Genomic DNA, 27,537 nt, shown 5'->3' with positions numbered 1-27,537 from the left:
AGTTGCCCAGTTGTCAAGTGCCATCTAGAGTAGGATTGGTGTGTAGGTGGGAACAGCAGCATTACCCTTAAGGGGTTGGTGCAAATTCTTCCCTGTTCAAGTTGTATTCTTCTATTGTATTTCTTAATAAATGTACATGCTTTTTCTTATGTGCTACAGTTACAGATGCTGGAGAAAAAGTAAAACAGCTGGAAAAAGAGGCTGATCGTTTATTGGATAAACTGAAACCTATTAAGGAGCTTCAAGATAACCTGGGGAAAAATATTTCTCAGATCAAGGAGCTGATAAACCAAGCACGCAAACAAGCCAATTCTGTAAGTCCACAATGTATTGTAAATAATATAATGATATATATTAATTAAAATATTGTAACAGTTCTATGCAGTGCTTAAATTAGAGAGAACTGACAACTACTGGTGCTATGGACTTTAAGGAGCATTATCAGGGACAGTGTAATAGGTCGCTGTTGTGATATCAATTATTATGCTATATATGCCCCGTGTTGTGTACTATCATTTACCAAACTCGGTCTTGATACCAAAAATCTTTATTAACACACTGAAGGTATACAATGCTAAAACACAGTACCCACAGAACCACCCCCCCACTATATATAAAAACACACAAACATATAATAATCCTTATACCTAACTATCTCTAATGTTACAGATAAAGGCAAGAGAATAAAGGGGAACAGGGAAGAAGGAGATTAACAGGGAAACAGATTAACAGGGAAACAGAAGGGAAACCGCTACTCAGCCAGTTCAGGGTAAGGTGGTATAGTGTCTTATGTGTAAGCGATCCTCGAAGATGGTCAGCTGTCTTAAGGGGAGATCTTCCTTCCTCCTTATCCTCAACCACAATTCTATTTAAGTCTGTCCTTTATATTCTCACCCCCGTTGTCACCCTGTTGTTAGGAGAAGCAAAAGAACATGGATATTCTAATACCTCTAACTAGTCCTGGGAAGGTTTGCACAACTTCTTGCATCCTGTTGTTGGAGGTGATAGAGGTATGAGGTGGCTCTCAGCACATTCCTTTTTCTTTTTTTTTTTTAAATTAAAAATCTTCACAAATAGATAAATTTCGACCCCAATCGGGTGTCTACTTATATAAATATACAAAGTTAACATCAAATACAGGTACAACAATCCAACAAATATTTATTCTATCATTATATCAGCAGATTCTTTATATAGGAATCAGGTGGACATTTTCCCAGGGGAAAAGGGGAGAAGGACACATTTGTAATTAAATATATATATAACTAAACGCCATATCAAAATGAGTTCCTTCAGGGGAATGGAATAAATGTATGATTATTGCCATTCCTAGTATCCTACATCCAAAAATGTTAATATACTGTATATGTTTGTTAAAAATCTGTGGATGCGTTCTGGTTATGGCCACAGGAGCAGAGCACTTCGGCACTGACACCTAAAACAAGTGTGCCCATGTACAATACCGGTTTCTCCCTGTCTCACACGATCCGACCCATCTGCGGGGTGAGCAGTGGAACTCCAGCAGCAGACCTCACCACCATCACACGGCCATGGAGTCACCTCCCAGGACAATCTACTTATCGTGTCGGGACTTGACAAACATGACTGGCGCAACAGATTGGGCTTTGTAAGCAGCCATATAAGCGGCACACACACCGCAGATGGGTTTAAAGGGCACTAGGGGCACTGCAACAGTCTCCCCCTCACTAACGGTTGAAGGTCGAGATACACAAAGATGGTCGCAGCAGGCATCCAGGCCACATGGAGGGACCCGAGCCTCACACCATTACATCACAGTATCTGAAGCCACCCTAGAAGAGCACCAGCAGGAGTACAGCCCATCACGGGAGACACAAACTAGGTGTGATACCATAATAATTCTATCAGTCAAAGACTGGGGGCACCAAAGCCATACATCTGCTACAACCCTAGAAGTCAGCAAGTGAGAACTGACACAGGAGATCAACTAAGCAACATATGCCTGAGAGGGCGCAGTGGAAGATAGTTAGCAAAAACTATCATTAAGGCGTTTAGAGACAATAAACAATAATGGCACACTCGCCCCAGCGACCAGCAGGTGGCAACATTTCAGAAGAGGAATGGGGAGAGTCAGATGCCAGCTTGTAGCAGCAAGCCAAACACCCCAAATAAAAAGTTAGCTAAAAAAGTAACAAAGAAAATTGCACTCAGCATACAGTGTCAACAACTGTATTTCAGTACTGGAAGATGACCTAACTGTTAGCACAGCTAATGCATGACCTAGAAAATAGGTTGCAAAGAAGTAATATCCAATTGGTGGACCTTCCGGAATCTGTGTCCAATACACATCTCCATCAGATATTCGCTGAAGTTTTACCCAGACAACCAGGCCTGAAATGACCCTTTGAGGTAGAGCATGCCCACCGAATAGGTCCACCGAAACCTCCAAGATCCCTGAAAGCTCCTGAAGCTCCTGAAAGGGAGAGCCATGCTCATCAATATATTGCAATGTACTTATGCTACTCCAAAAGGCGTAATTAGTACTTTGGCAATCCTAGGGGGAAATAGTAGATTGACAAAGCAAGTGTGTTGCTATTTTCTGACTACTCAGCAGAGTTAACCAGGAAATGGAGAGCTTTCAGCCTGTTATGTTCGGAACTTTTCAAACGCCAATGGACATTTCAGTTGGGCTATCCAGCGGCACTAAAGGTCACCTATCCAGATGGCACCACCCAAGCCTTCACGGACCCCTCCACTGCAATGTGGGAAAGAAACAACAAGTACCAGCAGGACTGCGCCTTCTGTGGCCTCAATTAGCCCTATGGGAAGCAACTGGGGACACCGGTGCCGCAACCTCAAAGGCGTAAAAAAGACAGAGAGATCAGTGTTGCTGTAATTGGTGAAATGTGAATTGAAAAGGGTGGAAGAAGGCTCATGCTTGGTGGAAAATAAAGTCAAAAGTGTTCTCATCTGAGGGCGCAGGTGACTATAGGTTTCTGTGTTTACTATGCTTATATTGCCATTGGAAAATGTTTTGTTGTTTGTTTTTGCCTAGGATCAATGTTAAAGGAATGTGACTTTAAGGGGCAGGGAAGCTTCAGAGGTGGAATGGAACATTAAGGGTCAATGCTCACCCTAGAAGTGCCCTCTGGTGCTGTAGCAACTGAAACGGTTGTGAGCAGAAGTGGCTCTCCTACAGGATTCTCACTTGTCCAAACCAGATGTCAAGTATATGACTTTTGGTACTCTTGGTACTCTTGATTAGCAATAGCAATAGGGGCATCTGAGTAGAAGGGGATTCTCATGCTAATGAGCAAAGCTATCTCAGTTAAGTCTTCCTCGATATCTGAGATGGTATACTTTTACATGCGGTTCCAGACAGCCAGCTGGAGAGATCAGCTTATATAACGTATATAGACCCAACAGTAGCCAGGGCCCATATTAAACCTTGTTATTGGAAAGACTGGCTGCAGACATGGTCCAACAGCAAATTGTGGCTGGAGACTTTAACCAGGTTATGGACCCCAGGGAGCATAGGTCTCATGGATATACTACAACAAATTCACCTGCCCAAACAAAATCTGACCTCTCTGTGTTGGCCAGAGATTTTATCCTCACAGATAGTTGGAGATGCTGCACCCAGACGATACTGACAAAATACCTTCTACAAATATAGAGCAACTAGTTATGTCAGATCATGCACCTGTGTCGATAACATTAACATATTCTTTCAAACCCAGTGCTGACTTCTTGTGTAACATTTCTGGCCAAAGATGATTCCTTCTTGCAGTTACTCAGGGGTTGGTGGTTAGAATATGAGCTATTTAATGAAGCCGTGAGGGATAGACCAGAAATTTATTGGGAAGCAGCCAAAACATTGCTCAAGGAGCATATATATCACCATCTAGTGGCTGTCAGGAAGCTAAACAATGCACAATATCACACCTACAGGGGAACCCTTAACAAAAGCATACACACAGCACCAAACTGCTCCCTCTCAAGCAAATTTCCTTGTCTAGGAAAATATATGAAGCTATCCAAGAGAGGCATGAACAGTTCAGACACACACAGGCCAAGGCAAACCTCTTCCAATGTGGTAATAAGTCAGAGACCACCAAACCTTCTTATAAGTTTAGCTGACTCTAATTGGATGGTGCAGGAAGAACCGAGGAAGGTACTGTAGATATTCCGAGAGTTTCTCACGCCATTGTATAACGACGCTGAAACTTATGACACAGATAAGGGAAAAGCTTAATTAGGTAGGTTAAATTTGCCCCGTATACCGAAGAACAAAAAGCAAGATTGAATGCAGATGTCTGACCTGAAGAGGTTTCGGTGGCTATTGCCAATCTGGGTACTGGCAAAGCACCAAGGCAGCCGGCAGATTGGTATCACAAAGTAGAAGGCAGCCGGCACATGAGTGTGGGCCTCTATAATTACTACGAGCCCTGAAACACTAAGGGCACATTGACATATACATAATCTGTAGCAATTTCCTGAGAAAACCTCATGTCAGAATAGGACCCATCAAAGACAACACCTTGATTGGACCCATCAAAAGCAACACATGATTGGTGCTAGTGCTGATAGTGGGGGTGAACTAAGGGTCCAGTATCTAAACCGAAATAGAGCTTTCAAGTTTAGGGTTCGGCTCATCCCTGTATATGTAAATGTACTGCTGGATGATAGATGAATTGATAGACAATTGAGAGATATGGATCTATGGAAAGAAAAATAAATAGATGGCTCCAATAGACACAGTTTACTCCAAATCATGTGCATGTACAGAACACATTTTCAGCATTACTATTTTCTGGCGGCAAATGTGTTAATTGTTATGTTTAGCATAATGAATAATAAATGACTCATGAAAGAAATTATTCCAAATAATTATTTTTTCCCAAGGGCATTTTACTGTGTCTGCAGTAATGGAACCTCATTTCTCATGGTTGATAATGTCATCTAGTCACTGTAAATTATATTATTTCCAGTTACAGTATTTAGATTGTCGCCTATCAAAGCCCATATGCAGGTCGCAAATTATCCAAGAAGAAATTTTATTTTCCATACTTTCTCAATTTATTTGATATTACCGCCTAATCATTTTGATCATTCTCTGAAATGTTATTTTTTACATCATTTCTGTTGATTATAATTTCCTATGTCAACCATTCCAATCAATTAAAATCTATGCTCTTATTATCACTGTATTTCTACCTGTTATATATTTCTGACAAAGTTAAAAATGCATCCCCTTGTTTTACACTTCACATCTGGAAGGGCCCTGTTATCACACTACAGGGGTTTTCTATACAGTTCATGACTGTTAATAGAATAGGTAGTGCAGCACTTAGGACATTGGAACATCACCATTGGATCATCACCATTGGATCAGCACATTGCAGCTGTGGTGCTACGGTCAGTAACTGTCAGTGCAAACCTCCATCCATAGTATGTCCACCATCTGGCTGCACTCCACTTACATATCCCATAAATTTGTTTTTTAAAATGGTTTTTTGTTCTCTTAACCAAATATGTTATAATTGCCCAGTGAACCGGTTTTTAATAATAGAAAAGTGTGTCAGTTTAAAGACAAGTTTTCTGAAATTCAACATTAGTTTACTCCAGATGGATCATCAAAAAAGATGAGGTTCCTTCACACATCACTACTAAGGCCAATGATCGGCTCAGTGGTTATGTACACAATGAACAGAGCATCACTTTTGGTCTGACAGAGACCATTTTCTGCCATTTTGAATTTTGTTTCCGACATTGTTTAGAGCCTATATAGAAAACTACATTTACTTGATTTCATATGTTAATTTGCTGCATTCTTAGATATTTCAAAGCATCTAACAGCAGATTTTTTTTTAAAAGTGTAAATTTAGATACATTTTTCCATTTCAGATCCTCTGAATTATGTTTGTTTCAGAAATTACAGCACGAGTGTCTCAGTACACCTAGTGAGAGCAGGAAAGGCACTTTTACTTCTATAGACTGTCAGTTGGGTGCCATTTCAAAACACCTTTTAGGCATATGAGTGTGGTTTAAGTGCATAGCTCTTAAGAATATCACTAATCCTTAAAAAATACTGAAAATGAGCTACTTTGATCAATATTCTTATAGTTAAATAATGCATACACCAAGATCCCCTAGGTGTGTGTGACAATTAAATTTGTTTGTCAGTTTTGTAAACCCTGAGAATGAAGACACTGAAAATGTCACATGAAAGCTGTTGATGTTGCTGTAATGTTTATGTTGCTGCTTGTTCTTGCAGATCAAAGTTTCAGTATCATCTGGTGGGAACTGCATACGTACTTATAAGCCCGACATTAAGAAAGGCAGATACAACACCATTATTTTAAATGTTAAAACAAGTACTCCAGACAATCTTCTATTCTATCTCGGAAGCAACAAATTTGTAAGTAAATATAATGTTTTAATACCTACACACAGAGATGCATGTCTAATTCTAGTAAAGGGGAGTGAACTGTTCCTAAATACATTGCACTGATAACATGGCATTTTGGCGCATCTCATTTTAAAGGAAACCCTTAAAAAGAGGATATGAATGAGTTGATGTGGTTTGATTAAATATCTAAAGTTAGAAAGCCAACTAATATGTAGTGTAAGAACATCAATAGATGTGACATATTTATTATCCAGTATGAGCCACCCTTATGAATCTGGTTAATGTTTAGATTGTTTTAGACTTTTTTTTAGACAATTTTTAGACTGACTAACACATTTATTTGTGTTCTCTTTAAGTTATATAAATAGAGCAGTGGACCTGTCCCTATAATGTTTAAACATCGTTTAAGCATAGTATGATGACTGATTCTATTTAAAGGAAACCTGTCATAAGGATTTCACTTTTTACCTAATTACAGGTTCCCATAGCATTTTAATATTAATGCTGCTTTTATAATTAACATTACTGGTTCCACTTACTTTCAAAAAGATATAAAAGTATACCAGGCTCCCTGCCAGCAAACTGCATTAAGTCATGGGCTTCTGAGTCACCATCATTATCTCCTCGCAACTATCAAAGTTCTATCTACAATTTTGTAACTAACAAGATAGTTCCACTGGCATGGAATCTGGTATCTACCCTTGCAAAGTGCTAACTTTCAGTTCATGTGTTCATGGCCTCTTAAAGGGAACCTACCACCACAAATCTACCTATAAAGGTAGATTGGGTGGTAGGTGGATCAATGGGACGTGAGGATAGCCCTTTTAAGGGCTAATCCTCACGTCCCCACACTTTTTTGATAACTTTTATTAGATATATATTCAAATTTACTTATGCGGCTACTGGGGCGTGGAGTAGCCGCATCTGAGGTTACACAAGGCGGCTACTCCACACCCCGGTAGCCTCTTTTCCCCTCCTACTCACCCATCTTCGGCGCGCAGCTACGCGGCCCTCGCAGAAGAGCAAGCCCGCGCCTGTTTCGGAGCAGTGACATGCGCAGACGGCAGGATCGCCGGACGAGGGCGCACAGCTACGCGGAGCTGCGCGCCGAAGATGGGTGAGTAGGAGGGGAAAAGAGGCTACCGGGCGTGGAGTAGCCGCCTCGTGTAACCTCAGATGCGGCTACTCCACGCCCCAGTAGCCGCATAAGTAAATTTGAATATATGTCTAATAAAAGTTATCAAAAAAGTGTGGGGACGTGAGGATTAGCCCTTAAAAGGGCTATCCTCACGTCCCATTGATCCACCTACCACCCAATCTACTTTTATAGGTAGATTTGTGGTGGTAGGTTCCCTTTAAAGGAAACCTACCATTTCAAATGGTAGGTTCAAGCTGTAAACACCGAGCACCAGCTCAGGGTGAGCTGGTGCCGGTGCTTAGTTTCGTTAGTGTTAAAACCGCGGTATCGCGGTTTTAACACTTTTTAAACTTTATAGCATAAACTGCTTCGGCGCTGCGTGTGCACGATCGCCGAAGCGGCTTCTGCTATAAAGTTTAAAAACGGTTTTAACACTTTTTAAACTTTATAGCATAAACTGCTTCGGCGCTGCGTGTGCACGAGCGCTGAAGCGGCTTCTGCTATAAAGTTTAAAAAGTGTTAAAACCGCGATATCGCGGTTTTAACACTAACGAAACTAAGCACCGGCACCAGCTCACCCTGAGCTGGTGCTCGGTGTTTACAGCTTAAACCTACCATTTGAAATGGTAGGTTTCCTTTAAAGAAACTGTGCAAACTGTAATCATGCATCCTATCTTACATTTCCTGGAAAATTTATTCTGGCCATATCCCAAATTAAATATGCTTTATTGCTTTTTATCTGTTTCTCTGGCCATATCCCCTTTTGGTCAGGGGTGTTATCTGACCATATAAGGCCCAACTTCGCATTATAAGCGAGAGCTATCAATAAGTTTAAGACTGTTTACAATTTAAGACGTTTCTAATATAACCGCCTCCTTGTGTTGTACATGAAAATATTCTGAAGTATGTGCTTACCTATACACATATAAGAAGAAGAAATGCTTTCTTAGTTCTACACATAAATGAGCTATATAAATTAAAAATTTATCCTCTTGCTGTTTCTAGACTGACTTCCTAGCAATTGAAATGAGGAAAGGAAAGGTGAACTTTTTATGGGATGTAGGTTCAGGTGTTGGACGGGTTGAATATCCTGACCTCAATATCAATGATGATTCTTGGTATAGAGTTGAAGCTGCACGGTAAGTAGTAAATAAAATAGTAGCACTATATAATAAATAAGAAAACTAGTAAAAAATCTGAGAAACTCATTGTATGCTATGGATCCAAATACCAAACCTCACATGGTGTACTGCAAATTGCTACAATTTTACTAACGTTTATTGATCATGCAGTTTCTGTAGAGGAACATATTTTCTCTTTCTCTTGTAAAATATTTTATAAAACCATAACAATTTTCCAAAATACATTAGGGGCTTGCTGTGTAATATTTTACTGCAATGTTTGAACACAGCCTTACATTATATATATTATACATATATATACACACATATATATATATATATATTATGGTTTGCAAGTAGAGATGAGCGAGCACTAAAATGCTCGGATGCTCGTTATTCGAGACAAACTTTTACCAAAAGCTCGAGTGCTCGTCTCGAATAACGAGCCCCTTTGAAGTCAATAGGAGATCCAAGCATTTTTTTGCTAAAACAGAACAGTAAAAGAACAGTGCTTAATTAAATATTCCAGATGTTTCCTGATGTTTTGCTTGTTAGAACACATTGAAATAACACTATTCTTCACTTTCCAGGTGTGTGTGCGTGTCTCCCGCTAAGTTAGGAGATGTTTGGAACATCTGGAATGTGAAGAATAGTGTTCTTTCAATGTGTTCTGCACTTAAATGGTCCTGTATTCACTGTTTTTAATGTTTTAATTTTATTCTTCACTTTGCAGGTGTGCGTGCGTATCTCCGAACCTATCGGAAGACACGCGCAAACAATGAATACAGGACCATTTAAGTGCAGAACACATTGAAAGAACAATATTCTTCACATTCCAGATGTTCCGAACATCTTCGAGCTTAGCGGGAGACACACACGCAAACCTGGAAAGTGAAGAATAGTGTTATTCCAATGTGTTCTTACAAGCAAAACATCAGGAAACATCTGTAATATTTTATTAAGCTATAAAAACATTGCTGTTCACTGTTCTTCACAATGTAATGCTCGATCACGAGCAGGGGAAATACTCGTCCGAGTAACGAGCCGGTCCGAGTATGCTAATACTCGACCGAGCAGTATACTCGGACGAGTATACTCGCTCATCTCTATTTGCAAGGAAGGTGTGAGAAAGGTATAAGTTTTCAACAGTCATTATTGAGTATTAAGGTAATGTTAGAATTCTATACTGTTTTATGGTGAAAAAAATGGAAAACTGCCATATACAGAAAACATAAAATATGCCAACATTTACGAGCCTCTGGAGACACTCCAAGGAGTTAATTATTCCTAAAGGCTTAGATAGTGCACAAAGATGTCAGAGTACACAGTGATGTAATGTTCAAGCAGGGATAATGCAGTCAGTGATGTCACAGTACAGGAATAATAGATACAGTGATGACACAGTATAGGGATAATACACACAGGGATGTCACAGTACTAAGAAAATGCAGGCAGTAATGTAACAAGACAGGAACAATAAAGACAGTGATGTCACAGTACAGCGATTATTCAGCCAGTGATGTCATAGTGCAAGGATAGTAAGCACTGTGATAACTAAGCACAGGAATAACTCCGCTAATCACATCAGTATGCACTGTAGTGTAATAATTTATGCATGCAGCGCCAGCACCTCCTTTAAATAATAATAAATCTTTATTTATATAGTGCTTTATATATTGCAAAGCATTTAACAGATTATGGGGTTCATATAATCTATGACGATAATATGATCCAGCCATTCTTTAACCCCATTGTGACTGATGATCATTGGTGCCTGAATATCCGGGTCAATTTTTGACATTCTGCTATGCTCTTCTTTAAATCATGATATCTCTAGAAAAGCTTAACGTATCTTAACAATTTTTACTTATTACTTTATTTTTTCATGACGTGAGACTTTAATTTGTTAGGAAAGTTTCATAAATTTGATATTTTTTCTTTATAAAATTTACCAATAATTGACTATAAATGTGAAAAGGTTTATTCAACTAAAGATTTTTTTAATGTGTAGTAACTTTTACCAAAATATGTTATAACTATGTACAGCATTATTTTATCACCCTTTCCCAGGTCCAGACACAGATGCAGAGGATGCATGTACTTCTGCAAAGTGAAAGTCTTTCCTGCAGCTTCTTTTACATCCTGGCTTTAGCTGACAGCCTGGAGGGGGCCACACATCAATAGCCTTTATCTCCTGAACCTAGAAACACAAATCTAGCACCTAGAAACATTCCCCTTTAATATTATATAAGGATTGTACACGAATGCTTAATAGAAGCAGAGATATCCACTTTTTTGTTACAATCAAAACATTAAGCTGTACATAAAAATCTTTTTTTTAGTACAAATTAAAGGGTTGATATCTCTGGTTCTGTTAAGCATCCATTCACAATCCATATATCATATTAAAAGGAGATTCTCCTGTTTAGTATGACACCAGAATTGTGTTTCTAGGTGCCAGGGTTCAGTCATGAAGGTGTTGTATAATAGATAAAATAATTAAATAGATAAATAGATCATGCTGAATCATCCAGTCCCCAGGCGCTATCGATATTTACAGAAATTGATCTGCAGAGAACCCTGTTTAATGGTATGGAGCTTTCAACTTACCACCTTCTTCCTCCTTCTTCTTGCCACTTTCAGCGGTAGTACACAAATTCCCCCTCTGCTCCTGTGCAATCCCTGTCTGATCAAGGTTCTACGTGGACAAAAACATAGCATATTTATTTGGATTGCTCCACCTTGTATGAATTAATATACCACTTCTTTGCATTATCCAAGTTATTTCTCCTACTGTCTTTATAATCCAACAATAAAAAATAAGTGGAGATTTAGAGAAAAGAAAGTGAAAGTTACATGCAGTTAGGCATGTGTTATAGATGATGTTTGAATTTATTGTAGTTAGGAATTATAAGGTCTGATATTTTGAGTTAGTGCATTCCACAAAATAGGTGCAGCTCAGCAGAAGCCCTGGAGACGTTAATTAGAGGCTTGAATTAAGTAGGAGAGTCATTTTATATCAATGGAAGATCAAAGAGCTCGGGTTCAGTGATAGACTCGGATGATGGTAGAGAGGTAGAAAGATGCAGCATTATGCAGAACTTTATGGATCACAGTGATTAATTTGAATTGAATATGGAAGGTGATGGGCAACCACCACATACTATGAATGCCTCCTGTGTGACCACTAGGAAGTTATACTGACCACTGTTTGGCCATTTAAATGAACAATATCCCCTAAAGTAATCCTTAATGATCCAAAAACGATATATTGTGCCACACATAAAAACCTGAATTTATCTAAACACAGACCTCCAGCAAGGAGAACTTCTTTTGTCCACCAGGTACTACCTATTGCAAGCAGACATGTAATCAAATTAAAACAAAAGAGAGGCGATACAGGCACCACAGTTTACAGTGGGAATAGGTGATGTTCTAAGTAATGCTCACCTATCCTGGTTGTACATTCGGTACAACACTTTGAGTCGCTTTTGGTGTTGAGTCGCTTAGGCAGCCGTCCTGGACTTAGTGGCAACACTTTTGCCGCAAGAAATCGTTAGCTCTTGGCAATGGTGGTTCCCAGGGTAGTTCTATTCTTTTATTAATAGGCTGTATAATAATATGGTTTCGAGCCTGAACAAGGCTCTTCCTCAGTTACATAAAGCTCAGAATTGCATCAGGACATACAGGGTTTATAAATACATGTTATAAATACATGTTATACTTGTTTATAAACCCTGTATATCCTGATGCAATTCTGAGCTTTATGTAACTGAGGAAGAGCCTTGTTCAGGCTTGAAACGCGTATTAAACAGCCTATTGATAAAAGAAGTGAATGATCAATGTCTGAAAGTGGAGTGATTGGTGCCGATAACTACCCTGGGAACCACCAATGCCAAAAGCAGACATGTAGGCTCCATGGCAGAGAATCTATGGACATTGGTCTCAACTGTATTGGCACCCTGCTTATGCCAATACAATTAGAAGTCTGGAGGCATTTTTTGCTCAAGTTCTTTAATGTAGGCAATAAAACTGGGGTGTAACCAGCTTCACTGGCTCCACCATTAATATGTACTTCTGAACCTAAAAGTACAGAGTAAGCACAGTTAGAGGGACCCAAGCTTTATACCCACATAAAGAAGACACAACATAAAACATGGACATGCAAAATGAATTAGTCAAATACAAAAACTGTACTTTATTAAATATATGAAAATGCAAAAGAACAAAGTACGAAAGGACTTTCCTCCCAAAAAAAGAATGAACTAAAAAAAATCTACCAATTAAATCAAGCCTGATAAACCTGATGCACTTACTCATAGGCACCGTGACTGTGTTAATCATTTTTTATCCTCGGCCTTCTTCCCTCTATATTCAACTTTGGAAATTATGCTAATGAGCCAGAGGGGTTCCCGGATTTGTTAGCAGAGCCTCTTTATGCTGAAGCTACACAGGCTACCTAAGAGTTAGTGTCCCTGGTTTGTCATGCTTGATTTTGATGATATATTTCCTCTAAAATAATATGAGATTGTTGTAATTCCCCACATTATAAGGATACACATTAAACATTACCTTTGTTCCCCTGTGATCTCATTATTGTGTTTTGCTTAACTCTGGCCCAGTGTTTTTTACCTTCTCTTTCCCCTTCTTGGGAGGACTCTCCTTCTGAACCTTGTATATTCTGATATATTTAATTAAGTATTGTTATTTCCTGATTCTGTAATTGATACATTTATTTTGGATGTTCACTCTTAATGTTGCATCTTTTCCACGTTTTTTAGTGGTTGCTTCCCAAAACCTTGAGGGCACTCCATACCTTTTCTTCATTTTAATACAGGGCCCTCACATTTATTTATTTTTTTCTTTTAAGCTTTATATAGAGTTTTTACTTTTCTGTACAAATTGTAAACAAAAAGAACACAGGAAGAAGCAGTTTGATAGCTATAACACTGACATTAGTGATAGTTCTCTATATTTTCCTATTCGTATTTCAAAGAAAAAAAATAAACATTTTTACAGCATTTTGATGTACTGTTATTATGTACTGGCCAGGGTTGCTGTTTGTGAAATGAACTTTGATCAAATCTCTGCAGTCAGAATCACAAAGGTCTTCCCTAACAGAAAATAATTTGTCCTTGTAAACAGCGTATTAAATGTATGAATGTCTTCAATAACTGTACATTACTGCAAGAGTGACTGTGTTATGATTTTTTTTACATTTATATTCACCTCTGGTGGAATGTAATATTCAGCCCGGACATTTCTGGTGCATCCATCTATTTCTCCAATTTAGCTTTCATTTGAGTCATTATAGTCATAGGTGACAATTGATTATCACTATTAGAAAGTTCACATAGTGATAGCGGATTGCCACTAAGATGATTTTAGAGAAAGCTGCATTTCATATTAAGATGTGTAATAGATTTAGTTTTATGCATTTGATCATCACTCAAAACGCAAATGGTGTATTTGTATTTAATGGTGTGTTTTCAAATCTGTTTACATTTCTATCCAGCCTTTAGCTACATTTTACCTTTTCATCATTCCCACAAGGCACAAATATATGTAGACAACTAACACAATTTATGGATTTTATAAACAAAGGAAAGTAATAGATGTATCTGCTAAAGAACTTGAAAGGCTTTAAAGAATAAAAGTATAAGGCCCCTTCCACACTAGCGTTTTTAACGCGCGAGTTCTGGGCGTGCTTTTGACGCGCAGAACTTGCATTGCACTCTGTCCCATTGTTTCCAATGGGCCTTTCCTCATTTGCGTTGTTTTTCACACGCGTGCTTGCGTTTGTTTTGACGCGCGTCAAAATTGCAGCATGCTCTACTTTTGCGTTTCATGCGCGTTTTTCCCGCTCCATTCAAGTCTATGGAGACGCATCAAAAATGCATTGCACTCGCAAGCATTGCAAGTGCAATGCGAGTGCAATGCGTTTTAAATGGATGGGTTGCTAGGTGACATGAATAATTCCCCTGCTCGAGATCGAGCATTTAATTAAAAAAACACAGTGAAGAACAGTGAAGAATAGAATAAAAACAGTGAACACAGTGAACACATTGAACACAGGATCATTTAAGTGAAAAATACAATGAACATAAAACAATACTTCACAGTTTTTTTCACCATTTTCACTGCATTTGGAATTTTTTTTCCGCTTCCAAGTACAAGGCCTGGAATATTCAATACCATCACTATGAAGTGCAATTTGTTACGCAGAAAACAAGCCATCACAGAGCTCTTTACGTATAAAAATAAAAGTTCTACTCCCCCCCAAAAACAAGCAATAGGATGAACCTTCTAGTTGCTGCACCATTAACTTTCTTTTCTACTGGCAGAAGTAGCTGATGCAGAGGAAGGATTTATTTTCATTGATCCTGTTTTAACATGTAAATTGGAATCATTTCACATGATAAAATGTTTAAAATTTTGCACATAAACATGCTGGGCATTGAAAGTTTGGGCTGTTTTTTATTTTCTAATTCCTACATTTTTGCATTCACATTTTATTGAAATTTGTTGGTTACTTTTAAGAGGGAGGTCACACGTGGCGTTAACACATGCATTTTCAAACACGTCACAACAGTTGAGAAGAGCAGATTTGCCTTATTATATTGCTGTCAACTTGGCAATTACAAAACCAATGTATTAATACAATCTTAGCACCATGTTAACAGATGCATGCATGTGAATATGGGAGTTAACTTCTTGTTAAGAGATGCATTTTGTAAACACAATGTTGACAGCAATGTAATTAGGCAAATCTCCTCTTCTCAGCCTTTTGATGAAAATGCATGTGTTAATGCAACATGTGACTACAGCCTCATATGTTTTCATCTCCCTGGGGTGTGACTACAGTGCTTAAAAATGCAGGCTATGGCCTCAAATCCAAAATTTACAGTAGTGTCCACTCCTGTATATAACCCCTCACATGGCTTGTGTCCATGTGGATTTGAGACATTTGCAACAAAAAGTCTAAAAAAAAGATAAAAGTTGCACCTGCCAGGATGAGAAAAACTAAACGTATCAAAAAAAAAGACATGCTCATATATAAGGTGCAAAAAAGACCTTCCAAAAGTCTCAATTATACACCAAAAAAAAAAATCTCCCCCAATGCTTTTATACATTTTCTGATGTCTTTTGTCTGTCTTACAGGTCAGGAATCAATGGAACAATTTCAGTGCAGGCATTAGATGGTCCACAAGCCAGTATTATGCCCAGTATATACAGCTCCACTTCACAACCTGGGTATACTATTCTGGATGTTGATGCAAATGCCCTATTGTTTGTTGGTGGCTTGACCGAAAAAGTAAAGGTTAGTAGTATATAAACTAGTATTAAATAATAAATATAAGTACAGGAAATAGTACCCAGCAATGTGGTTGATAGGGATTTGTAAAGGATGTATAGAAGCAGACTACCGTATTTTTCAAAAAAAAAAAATCCTTTGATTTCCTCAGAAATCAACGATGCGCCTTATAGTCCAGTGCACCTTATATATAAACCACACTTACAGATAACAGCTGCCTTGAACTGTGCACAGGTCTGCCACCTGCTGGTCACTCATCCTTATAATCAGGTGCGCCTTATAATCCGGTCTGCCTTATATATGAACCTAGACATTTAAGCAGGCATTTATTGATGGTGCGCCTTATATTCTGGTGCGCCTTATGGTCTGAAAAATACTGTAAGTATTTCCTTTGGGAATTTCCTTGTTTGTTCTGTGCCTTTGGTTATTGTTTGATTATGAGAAACTATGCAAATTCTGCGAAACTGACAAGGTGGAGTTGGATAAAAGGATCATACATTTCTTTCAGATGAAAAAAAATATATTAAAAAAATTAAAACAGAGGTCCACTTGAGGTACATTATAAAATAATGTAGACTGGCAGATGCATTAAAACAAACTGTCTTTGATAAGATAGAGGAAGCAAGGTGAGCCATCATAATGTGCGCAGGTAGATTTAGTAAAAGTATTCTTAAAAATAGATCCATGTTATATGTTCCATATGTTTTGGAATGTAATTAGAGCAGGAGCAGAGGGTGCAGTTGCAACTGGGCCCAAGAGGCCTAGGGGGTCCACAAGGTGTCACTTTTCTATATGAGAAGACTAGTACTATAAACCATAGCTCATATAGTTTGTCATATAAGTTAAGCGGGGTCATTTATCTTTTTCTTCCTGTTTTTTCTGTCTTTTTTGAGACATTTTTTGTCACATTGCAATTTTGGAGCCTTTTTGTGGTTATTTTTTAAATGTCCTCCGGACATTTGATTTTCGTCGATTAGACACATTTATATTCTATTTCAGATTTGCTTAATTTCGCAAATGACATTTATCCTTTAAAATTGTCTAAAAATTGCTATGGTTTTTGGTGCAAACAACTCCAGATGAAACCTTACTCAAGAAAACTTAGAAAATGGAAAGAAGGCATTTGTTCGACATTTTTGAGACATTTGTAACAAGTGTCTCACAAAGAGATCTAAAAGAAAACATTTAGCACATGGAAAAAGTGAGATTGATAAATTACCAAAGAAGCAGACGAAAAACAACAGGCAAAAACTAGCCAAAAGAAAGATGTGATAAATGACCCCCCTAGGAATTTCAAAAAAGTTTTGTTTTTTTACCACAATTTTGTCCAAGTGTATCCTAAGCCAAATTTTCACCTGATTCTGGTAATTGCTTGGATATGGAGGATCGTTCTAAAGTTTGTGATACAGCTTATCCCTTCTGCATGTGCCACTGGTGTGATATGGTGTAAACCCCCATTAAAGAGGACTAAACAGCCCTCCAATGTTATTCTTACCATTGACAGAAGCCTGACGCTGTTAAAACAACCACATTTTCTGGCTGCATGGGAGAAACGTTTTTTGATAGCAAACCAATTGGTCTGTGGAATTATAGAGACAGAGAAGGTGACTGCAAAGGATGCAGTGTCAGGTAATTTATGTTATATGGTGTTTTATATTCCAGTTTTTATGTCTTTTAGTTATGGATTTACTAGAGAAGCTAACAATAATCGTATACAAATGTTATAGGCATGCTACTGCTCATAAAATTCTGTATGGTAATCGGCATTATGAGAGATGGATTTTAAAAGAAGTATTGCTGTGTATGGTGGAGATATTTACTAATTGAACAATAACTTCAGATGGATAAAAAGGTTTGCAGTTTGTCTGTGCTATAATTCAGAATCATAGGGGTTCTGTATATGACTTACTAGATCTGCTGCATGTAAAACATAAATTATTGGTGGCCTATCCTGAGGTTAGACCATTATTATCTCTATGGTGGGCAGCAGATATCCAGCCGGGGCACTGAGCTGTTTGACTATGCATGAACAAAAAATAGACTTGGAAGTAAAGAGATAACCTATACTGGTTCATTAAATGTCAAAAAATTAAAACACTGGGTATGTGTTGTATGTGGTCTTAAATCTCATCAAAAGTTACTTCACCAGCAAAGAATTAGGCGTGCTAAAGAAATCAATCAATTTAACATGTTAAATTAAAAAAAAATACATGTTAAAGATAATCATCCCAATTTACCTAAGGAACTGATATGTTAAGTAGAGCTATGCCCACAAATGCCACCCATCCCTCTGTTTTTATTGGCCATGCCTTCACTTTAGATATATGCAAATAAGGCTGAAGTGCTTCTGGGGATATTAGCAGAGCACCTGAGAACTCCTGCCCTATATGTGTTCCATCCATGTATAACATCGCTAAAGGTGTAAAAATGGGAGAAGGAGTTGGGTGGTGGAAGTGTATCTGGGGGTGTTATTATTGCTGTGAATCTAAATTCCTGAAACACTCTACTAACGTTCCAAAGCATTTCAGACACATTTGAACATTTCTAAAAAAAGAAATACATTTTTATATAAACACAAATTCGTGGGTGGCTATGTAAGATAGCAGTTAGTTTAGATAGGTAAATAATGGTGATGGATTACCCTATAAAGAGTCTAAAATTGCTGACTGAAAAACTTAATTTATTGCAAATGCATCTGTATACTTTCTCTTTGACTTGACAGACCTGGAAGTAGTTGGAGCTGCCCCTGTGTAGTGGCCAGAAGCTGTAATGGCAACTCCAGCTTTTACTTTAACAGGAGCCCTTAAGTGAATATTTAGCTTCTAACCACTACCCTGAGCACAGATCCAGTTGTTTTTAGGTTTTCGTTTAGTGTTAAAGGGACTGCACACCTTCAGGAAATAATTTAAATTGCTTGTGTAATGAAAAATTATACAATTTTCCAATATACTTTCTGTATCAATTCCTCATGGTTTTCTAGCTCTCTGCTTGCTGTCCGCGTAAAGGAAGCTTCAATGTTTACTTCCAGTGGATACTAATGTGACCATAGTCATGTAACATCAGACAGATTCACGCCTCGATAGTAACACAGAGAATAATCAGAGCTGTGTGCTATAATGAGCTATGCACCTGTGTGACAATACATGATCATGAGCAGATTACTATCCACCAGAAGTAAACAATGAAGCTTCCCATAGACTGGCAGCAAGCAGAGATCTAGAAATCCATAAGCAATTGATACAAAAAGAATAATAGAAAATTGTATAACTTCTTTACACAAACAATAACAATTATTTATTAAATAATGGAAAACACCTCTTGGCGCTTGATGTTGTACTAGTATGCTGTGGAGCCAATGGTAGTTTAGCTCTTCATCAGAGATGAAATGGCATCGGGAAATATGCTGTGTCAGCAGTAATCTACCCCATGTAGCACCTGTGGTCGGAGCGAGCTATTCTTCTATAGTGTGCAGTATTAATGCAAATTGTGACTGCTTATCAGTGCAGCATTATGTAAAATCTATGTTCTTTTCTCATAGCCCACAGGTGGCTGATAGTGAAGGGACTGTCCAATTTGATGGAGAGGGATTCGCACTGGTCAGCCGCCCTGTTCGTTGGAACCCAAATATTTCTACAATAATGTTTAAATTTAAAACATTTACCGCAAATGCTCTGCTTATGTACCTGGCAACAAATGACCTGGTAAGACAACATATGAATAAAAACATAAAAAACTATGTAATTTATTCTCCATTGGGTGGTAGCTTTCTAATGTACAAGAAAACCTTACTTATCTCCAAACATTTGTACTGGCGATTGAGCACATGGAGCAGTACAGGCTCAGATGGGATATATTTATTACATTTGATCCTTTTATAAAAGTTGGCGACACCAAGAGTAAAACCTGCCTGCTTTTATTAAAGATTTTAGTAAAAGGATCTGAAGACGTCTCTGTGACTGCAGTATATGGAATATATAGAGACCAGTGCATAGAAGAAACATTCATAACTAATGTAGCTGTATTCAGTTGATATAAGGACGATGAGACATAATCATAAATTTGTGATTGTAGTAAACTTGATTTGTTTTATTTGCATTTATATCAATTCTGTTTGTATTTCTATTTTGTAACATTGATTTGTGTTTTCTTTGTAAAAATCTATTTATTAGCTCTTTCGCTGTGATATTAATATTCACTTTCCATAAATCATATTTACAGCCAGTGTCAGACATTTCCTATTAATGTGCTGTATGTTTTCATTCACTCCAGAGCAGAATTTGTTATGCGAAAGAACTATGAAAGATATATGTGTTGCTGCTATACTGCTTTGCTATTCGGTTTTTTTTAACAGAAAGATTTCATGAGTGTCGAGCTGAGTGATGGGCGTATAAAAGTTAGCTATGATCTGGGATCGGGGACAGCCTCTGCAGTTACCAACAAGAATCATAATGATGGAAAATGGAAATCTTTTACCTTGTCTAGAATACAGAAACAAGGTATGTACAAATGTGCATTCCTAGTATTCTGCATGTGAAATCTGTTTATGATAGTGGCTGAACTTAGTAGATGTTACACATATATACATTACTTTATAATAATCCTAAATGTGGATCGGTCAGCATAATATGTTGCCATATGTGACCTTCTGTCCTTTGGCAAAAAGAAGCAATGAAATATTAGATCATAACTAGCCAGTCAGTGTAATCAGGAAGAGAACGGCCAATTTTTCACCACCCTATACTATACACTTTTGATAGCTTATTTGTGTACGAGATGTTAGTTAATAATAATAATTTTTTATTTATATGGCGCACACAGATTGCGCAGCGCTGCACAAAGCATGACAAATTGGTCCCTGTTCCCAAAGGGCTCACAATCTTATCAACCTACCAGTATGTTTTGGAGTGCGGGAGGAAAACAGAGTACCCGGAGGAAACCCACACAAACACAGAGGATATACAAACTCTTTGCAGATGTTGACCTGGGTGGGACTAGAACCCAGGACTCTAGCTCTGCAAGGCAGAAGTGCTAACCACTCAGCTACCGTTAGATGTTTGTGTTAGGCCACTGCCGTTGCGGGGACGCATGGTCTAATAAACGTCCCCATAAACCGCTATGGCGCCCGGTCATGTGCAATCGCGTGGGCCACCTTACCATACCATGCACAGGAAACAGCCGGGTGCAATGCTTTGCTATGGAGAGGGAGATGTGAACAGCGCTCCTCCACTCCAGTGCTCTGCTGTATGTTTGCCCGAGCTATGGCCAGGCGAGCCTACAGCAGTGTGAAAGTGACCTTAGTTAGAGATGAGCTAATCATTCAAGATTTACCTTTCTGAGGCTTTGGGTCTAAATCTGTTTTATCGAAACTCATGTTGCTTTAATTGTTCTAGAAACTAGTATATATCCACCTCTAGTCCTCAGACAGTTTTTGTTTTTTTATAAAAAGGTTCTGTCTTCTTGAAATATTCTTTTTATTTATTTATTTTTAATAAAACAGTATTAATGGAAGCCTTACGGACATGGTGCAAGTGGACAATAACAGACACCATAAATAGTCAATTACAGTCAATATTCACATTTTATTTGGTGCATGAAAATCAACATTAATACTAAATTGAAAACTAGATTAACTTATTTCTAATTATGGTTTTATTTTAGATTGCTTCAATATTTTATAATTATTTAATACAAGTTGCCATCGTTTCAATTCAGGAGAATATTTTTTTTTCTTCTAATAATCATTATTATTTCTTAGCTAACTTCTCGATCGTGGACTTGGATACGAATGAAGAGGAAAAAATAACTACCATGTCAACAGGAAGTAACTTTGGCCTTAACCTAAAAGCTGATGAGAAGATCTACTTTGGTGGCCTTCCTGGATTGATAAGCCTAAGGTAATGTCTACAATTTGTAGTCTTTAAAACCTAATTTATTGTCTACTGCTATTGTCTTTTACACCACAGGCAACCAACTTACAGTATTACAATAATATAGTCCTAGAACAAATAAAGCTCTCCTACATCTGTACTTGAGCATGTTTAAATTCTCATCTCACTGTTCCATTTATAGAATGTATTACAATTCCAACCATTTATTATACTTGGTATTACAATTTTACAAACATGGCATTTTAATATACTATTTGTGTAATTAGTACTCACAGAAAAGATGGCTTTTTATACTTTATTTACATATCAGTGACTGCATGGATGGTATGCATTTAGTATTCTATTCATATATTTACTGCCTTTATGCGGGAACGCTATGTATTCTATGTCACTTAATAAACAGTGCATACTCCCATCTGTTGATAATAGATTTGGGTTTTCAATATAAAATAAGTTACTAAGTTGGTACAATATGTGTGTAGACTAATAAAATTCCAGTTTTTATACTTGAGCGTCTTGATTTAGGCTTTGTAATATCAATAATAAGATTACCGTAAGAGATGATTGCTATTTGGCTGAAAATAATGGAGTATACTTTTTTCTTTTATTAAACTTCAGTCCCAGTATGAAAGCAAGGTAATAAATACAATTTCTATTTATATCCTGCTTGCCCAAGAGGTGCATGTGCTTGATAATAATGGTTCATGAAGAAATTGGGATTGGACGTTGTAACAAAGTAGAACTGAATTTCCTGTTCCTAATATGTAAAAGTAAAGACAATCTCACCTCAAGGTTGTTCTTCATGCTGACCCCATGCGTCTCACATTCTGCTGCCTAGAGTATGCATTTTCCTTCCAGCTATCTCATACAGCTGTGAACTACTTGCTGGGTTTGTTTTGCAAGAGATGCTACAGAATAACAAAGCTAGCTTCAATGTACGTTCCATAGTAGCAGCAATTTGTACACAGTAGGACAAAGACCAATTACTTTAAAACTTGGACAATGCATTTGCAAACCTGGTCAGAGTCATATAAATTAGTGATAGAAGAAGCAAAGAATCAACAGCAAGACGGAATACATATGTCAACGGCAAGAAATTATGCTTTGGGCAATGTTTGGTTAGTTATAAAAAATGAATAGTTTCCCTTTATAAATGATCCATCATTCCTGCATAAAACTGCCTAGGAGGTCTAAAACATCAGCATGGGCATATTTACTTATGACAGCAAGTGAAAGGAAAAGAATCCTAAGAATATAAACATGCAAAACACACCTGAATGCCTTAGTAGCACATTGTAAGAGATACCCTTTACCATATTTTATAAAATCTATCCAACTCTGTTTGTTTCTGCCAGTAGGCATAGAAAATAAAGTAGCAATTGTGGAGAGATAGAATAACTAGAGTTATGATGCCAAGGTGGGATGCAAAGTCTAACAACTAGTTTTGTGTGATCATAATATATATTGTAAAAACATAAAAAGCAGCTGCACGAGTGAACAAAGCATGACAAAATAAAACAATAATAAGTAATAATAATAAATGATGATGAGTGTTGTTGCCCCTTATGCATGTGAGTTTTGCTTTGTACATGTTTCTATTTGTGGGATTGCATGTGTTACAGTCTGTTCATTACACAGCAGATATGGACATTCAGACTCCAGGAATAGAGATCCAGGTTTAAGTAGGGCCCTGGGTAACAGAGCCTCTGCAGGCACCTTTACTATATCTCCCAAATTTAGCCCCAAAGAAAGTGCCCTAAGGCAATATTATTGTATTCAACTCGGGAGTTGAATTCCTGGGACACACCTCCCCTGCCTAAAGTGGGTCCTCTAAGCAGCTCTGGGCCTCCAGGACTTGCTGGGTATGCCGGGAGCTGCTGCCTGCCCTGCTTGTCCATATATATATATTTCATTTTTTGTTTAAAAGAAATAAAATGAAACAAAGTTATCAGAGACATGTACACCCCACAATTGTTTCCACGAAAACTTTGAGGCATCCTTCCAAAATCAAGCACTCAAAATCCATCATCAAAATCAACATCCAAAGTGAGGGTCTGGAGCCGAAACTTCTCACCAAAAAAATTCCAGTTGGGTGCTTCACGTCATGGAAAAATTATAGGCTTTATTTGTAAAATAAATACTAAAAACACACAAGATTAAATAATTTAAAATAATTTAATCTTTTGTGGTTTTAATATTAATTATTTTTCAAATAAAATCCTGTAATTTTCCATGAATTGGAGTGACCAACTGGAATTTTTTTGGTTGTGAAGTTTCAGCCCCAAACCCTCGTTTTGGATGTAACACTTTACCCATCATTTTTTGCGCCATCCGATGCTGCCCATGGATTAAGTATATATAAGAAGTGCAATAAGCAGTTGTTGCTTGAACACAACCTAAGGAGTGGAGTGTATATTCAGGTCTGTACACCTGAAAGTACCGCACTATGTCAGTGCTTTCCTTTTTTTTATGTTCACCATCAAAATCAAGCATGATAAACAAGGGACATTTACTCATAGATCCAGGCACTGTGACTGTGGTAATCTTATTATTTTTGTAATCCATAGTAATATTTAGCTACTGGGACGGTTCACATAGCCCCTCCGTACTGCAGATTCACAAAGCCCCTGGTTTTTCATGCATGATTTTGACGGTAGACTTCTTTTAAAAGGGGTTGTTGAATATTATGTTTATTTATTTATTTTTACACTCGCCTCTGTCCGGCCCTCTGGTACAACGCAGTGCCACCTGTCCCCACTATTTTACGTATACAGAAAGAGAAATGGTGGATAAAAACCTCTGTGTATTGTAAATTACAAGCTGAGTTTATATTTGTTCAGAGAAGACCCTAGTGATTACTCTTCTGTTTCTTTATTCCAAAGATGGAGCTCCTAACTCTCTAAAATGTGATGTATACATAATTATTCCTATTCAAACATAAAAAAAAAAATTATCTAAGCACTTTCTTCCAGTGTTGGAAAGTTTCAAATGTATAGATTAGAAATGTACTGTATATACTTGTGACATCAAAAAATCTGTACTGTTACTTCTATATCTTTCAATAAAGCTCTTTTGAAAACCAAAAAAATGAAATGTACTGTATATACTCAAGTATAAGCTGAGTTTTTTAGCACAATTTTTGTGCTACAAATTCCACACTCAGCTTATACTCGGGTATACAAAAAATATAAACTTACTACTCACCATTCCGACGACCCAGACAGCTCCTCTTCATCTTCATGCCGCAGGTCTGTGGCAGGTCCGCGGCAGGTCCGTGGCCGCACCTCTTCTGTCTTCATGCTGTCTGCAGGGCTCCGACAGCTCCGTGCGCAAGTCACAGAGTGTGCGGCCACAGAAGAGGCGCGGCCACTGAAGAGGCACGGCCACAGAGCTGCTGCGGACTTGCGGCATGAAGATGAAGAGGAATGGTGAGTAGTAAGTTTTTAGTTTTTTTTTACCTGCAACAGGGGGCTAGCAGGCTACATACTTAAAGGGGCTGGCAGGCAATACATACTGAAAGGGGCTGGCAGACTATATACTTAAAGGGGCTGGCAGGCAATACATACTGAAAGGGGCTGGCAGGTTATATACTTAAAGGGGCTGGCAGCTATATACTTAAAGGGGCTGGCAGACTACATACTTAAAAGGGGCTGGCAGGCTATACACTTAAAAGGGGTGGCAGGCTATATACTTAAGGGGGCTGGCAGCCATATACTGGGAGGCTGTGACCAATGCATTTCCCACCCTCGGCTTATACTCGAGTCAATAGGTTTTTCCAGGTATCTCGGCTTATACTCATGTCGGCTTATACTTGAGTATATACAATATTCACTTTTTTACATCAAGTTTTAAACGCCATAACTTTGAATGTTTTGTTTTGCTTGTGTTATACAGTGAAAATCATTTTTCTGAAAAAAGTTATTGTTTTGCCATCTTCTTAAAGTAGGCTATTTATTTTAGCAAAATAAACTGAATTTTTGGATGTTTCCATACTGGAAAATGTGTGACTTTTTAAAAACCTTTAAAAATGTTTTATTTTTGCATTTCTTATGATGCTGCATAATTAAATATGGTTGAGATGATGAGCAGATAGATGGTCAGTTTTTATATTTTTAAACATTTTTTAAAATATTTTTTTAAGTAGCTGTTGGCCAATGAACGGAACAAGAAGGCAGAACCTAATGTATAGTCTGGAACGTAACTGTACATTGTGTTGTGGTAATATATGTAGTAGAGTAAAGGTTTACATTGACACAGGGATGTCAAAAAAGTAAATACTCTGTTTAACTTAATGTAACATACATCACTCCATGAACTATACATCATCCACTGTTTTTGTAGAGTAGTGGATTTAGAAAATAAGAAAACACAATGATCACAGATGTCATGGTTGTCAACTCCCTGCATAGATGATGGTGAGAGTCCTGGGTACTTCACCAGTGACATCTGTTTCCAAGTATGATTTGCATTCTTTCTAACAAACATCTGTAACTGTGGGGAATAATTTAATATCTGACTAACTCCCAAATGTTTAACACTAAGGAAACATTTGCAGTGCTCAATATTGCTCAAAACATTTGGGAATTAAAAACTATTTGGTAGAATATTTAAACTGATAAATAAGGAGTAAAAATATTTTATAGTATAAGTAGTATAAGGTTATGGCAATGAATACAAATTAAGCATAGCAAGAAATTAAGAATGTTCACATAAAGTATAATATAACGCTCAAATGATAAAAATTAACATTTTGAGTGTATTTATAGATCTGTATCTATGTATATGTTGTCTTCTGACATATGCAGACAAAAAGAGGCTATATGAGGACATCTATTTACAATCTTTATAAAGCTACGGCAGGTAGACATTAATTGCAGTCTACTATGGTAGCACTTTTTTTTTTTACTCCAGTCCCATGGTCTATTAAAGAGAAACTATCACCACATGACTAGAGATGGGCGTGTTTGTTAAAATTCGTTTCGACCCGATTCGCCAAATTTTTCGAAAAAATTTGATTCGGCCCGAATCGAATCAAAACGAATCACGTTAAAAAAACAGAAATTTCCTGGCTGCAGAGAGCCTGTAGGGTGTTGTAGAACGTTGTGCTATGCTTAAATATGCATAGGGAGCGTGGTTTGGTCTTCAAACAATGCTGTTGTAGTATGACACGCACATGACAGCCGCTACTCTTAGAATAGCTTCACTCTTCACTTCCATGTGCACTTACATAGGCCAACTTCCCCAAATAAGCGAAGCGGGAACGCAGCCTGACAAGGTAACATCTGTGCCAGCTCGAGAGGACTGAGCTGAGGGCCAAGATCCCACTATAACACCAAAGAGTGCACTCTTTTTATACTGAGTAGCACAATGATATAGTGTGAAGGTGGCATCAGAAGCAGCAAGAGCGGCACAGTGGCACAATGATATAGTGTGTAGGTGGCATCAAAAGCAGCAGCAGCAGGAGCCCACAGAGTGGCACAATGATATAGTGTGAAGGTGGCATCAGAAGCACCAGGAGCTCGCAGAGTGGCACAATGATATAGTGTGAAGGTGGCATCAGAAGCAGCAGGAGCCTGCAGAGTGGCACAATGATATAGTGCGTTGGTGGCATCAGAAGCAGCAGGAGCCCGCAGAGTGGCACAATGATATAGTGTGAAGGTGGCATCAGCAGCAGCAGCAGGAGC

The 27,537-nt window shown here is 37.9% G+C and overlaps 1 protein-coding gene across 4 annotated transcripts in view; it reads left to right on the top strand.

Annotated features, from left to right (window-relative positions):
• Window positions 1-27,537, top strand: part of LAMA2 (laminin subunit alpha 2) — a 567,760-nt gene that overhangs the window by 481,714 nt on the left and 58,509 nt on the right. For 2 of the 4 annotated variants that reach the window (XM_072141561.1, XM_072141560.1), the window contains 9 exons: window positions 160-314; window positions 6,257-6,400; window positions 8,535-8,668; window positions 15,812-15,971; window positions 17,470-17,594; window positions 19,504-19,666; window positions 20,317-20,461; window positions 21,721-21,859; window positions 22,472-22,489. In XM_072141561.1, coding sequence (XP_071997662.1) covers window positions 160-314; window positions 6,257-6,400; window positions 8,535-8,668; window positions 15,812-15,971; window positions 17,470-17,594; window positions 19,504-19,666; window positions 20,317-20,461; window positions 21,721-21,859; window positions 22,472-22,489 — 1,183 coding nt within the window. The remainder of the gene's footprint in view (window positions 1-159; window positions 315-6,256; window positions 6,401-8,534; window positions 8,669-15,811; window positions 15,972-17,469; window positions 17,595-19,503; window positions 19,667-20,316; window positions 20,462-21,720; window positions 21,860-22,471; window positions 22,490-27,537) is intronic. The other 2 variants (XM_072141562.1, XM_072141563.1) reach the window with 1 other exon arrangement.

This window comes from Engystomops pustulosus, chromosome 3, assembly GCF_040894005.1.
Source record: "Engystomops pustulosus chromosome 3, aEngPut4.maternal, whole genome shotgun sequence".
NCBI classification, from domain to species: domain Eukaryota; kingdom Metazoa; phylum Chordata; class Amphibia; order Anura; family Leptodactylidae; genus Engystomops; species Engystomops pustulosus.
Note: the sequence above shows the minus strand (reverse complement) of the source record. Positions and strands in the feature narration are given on the sequence as shown.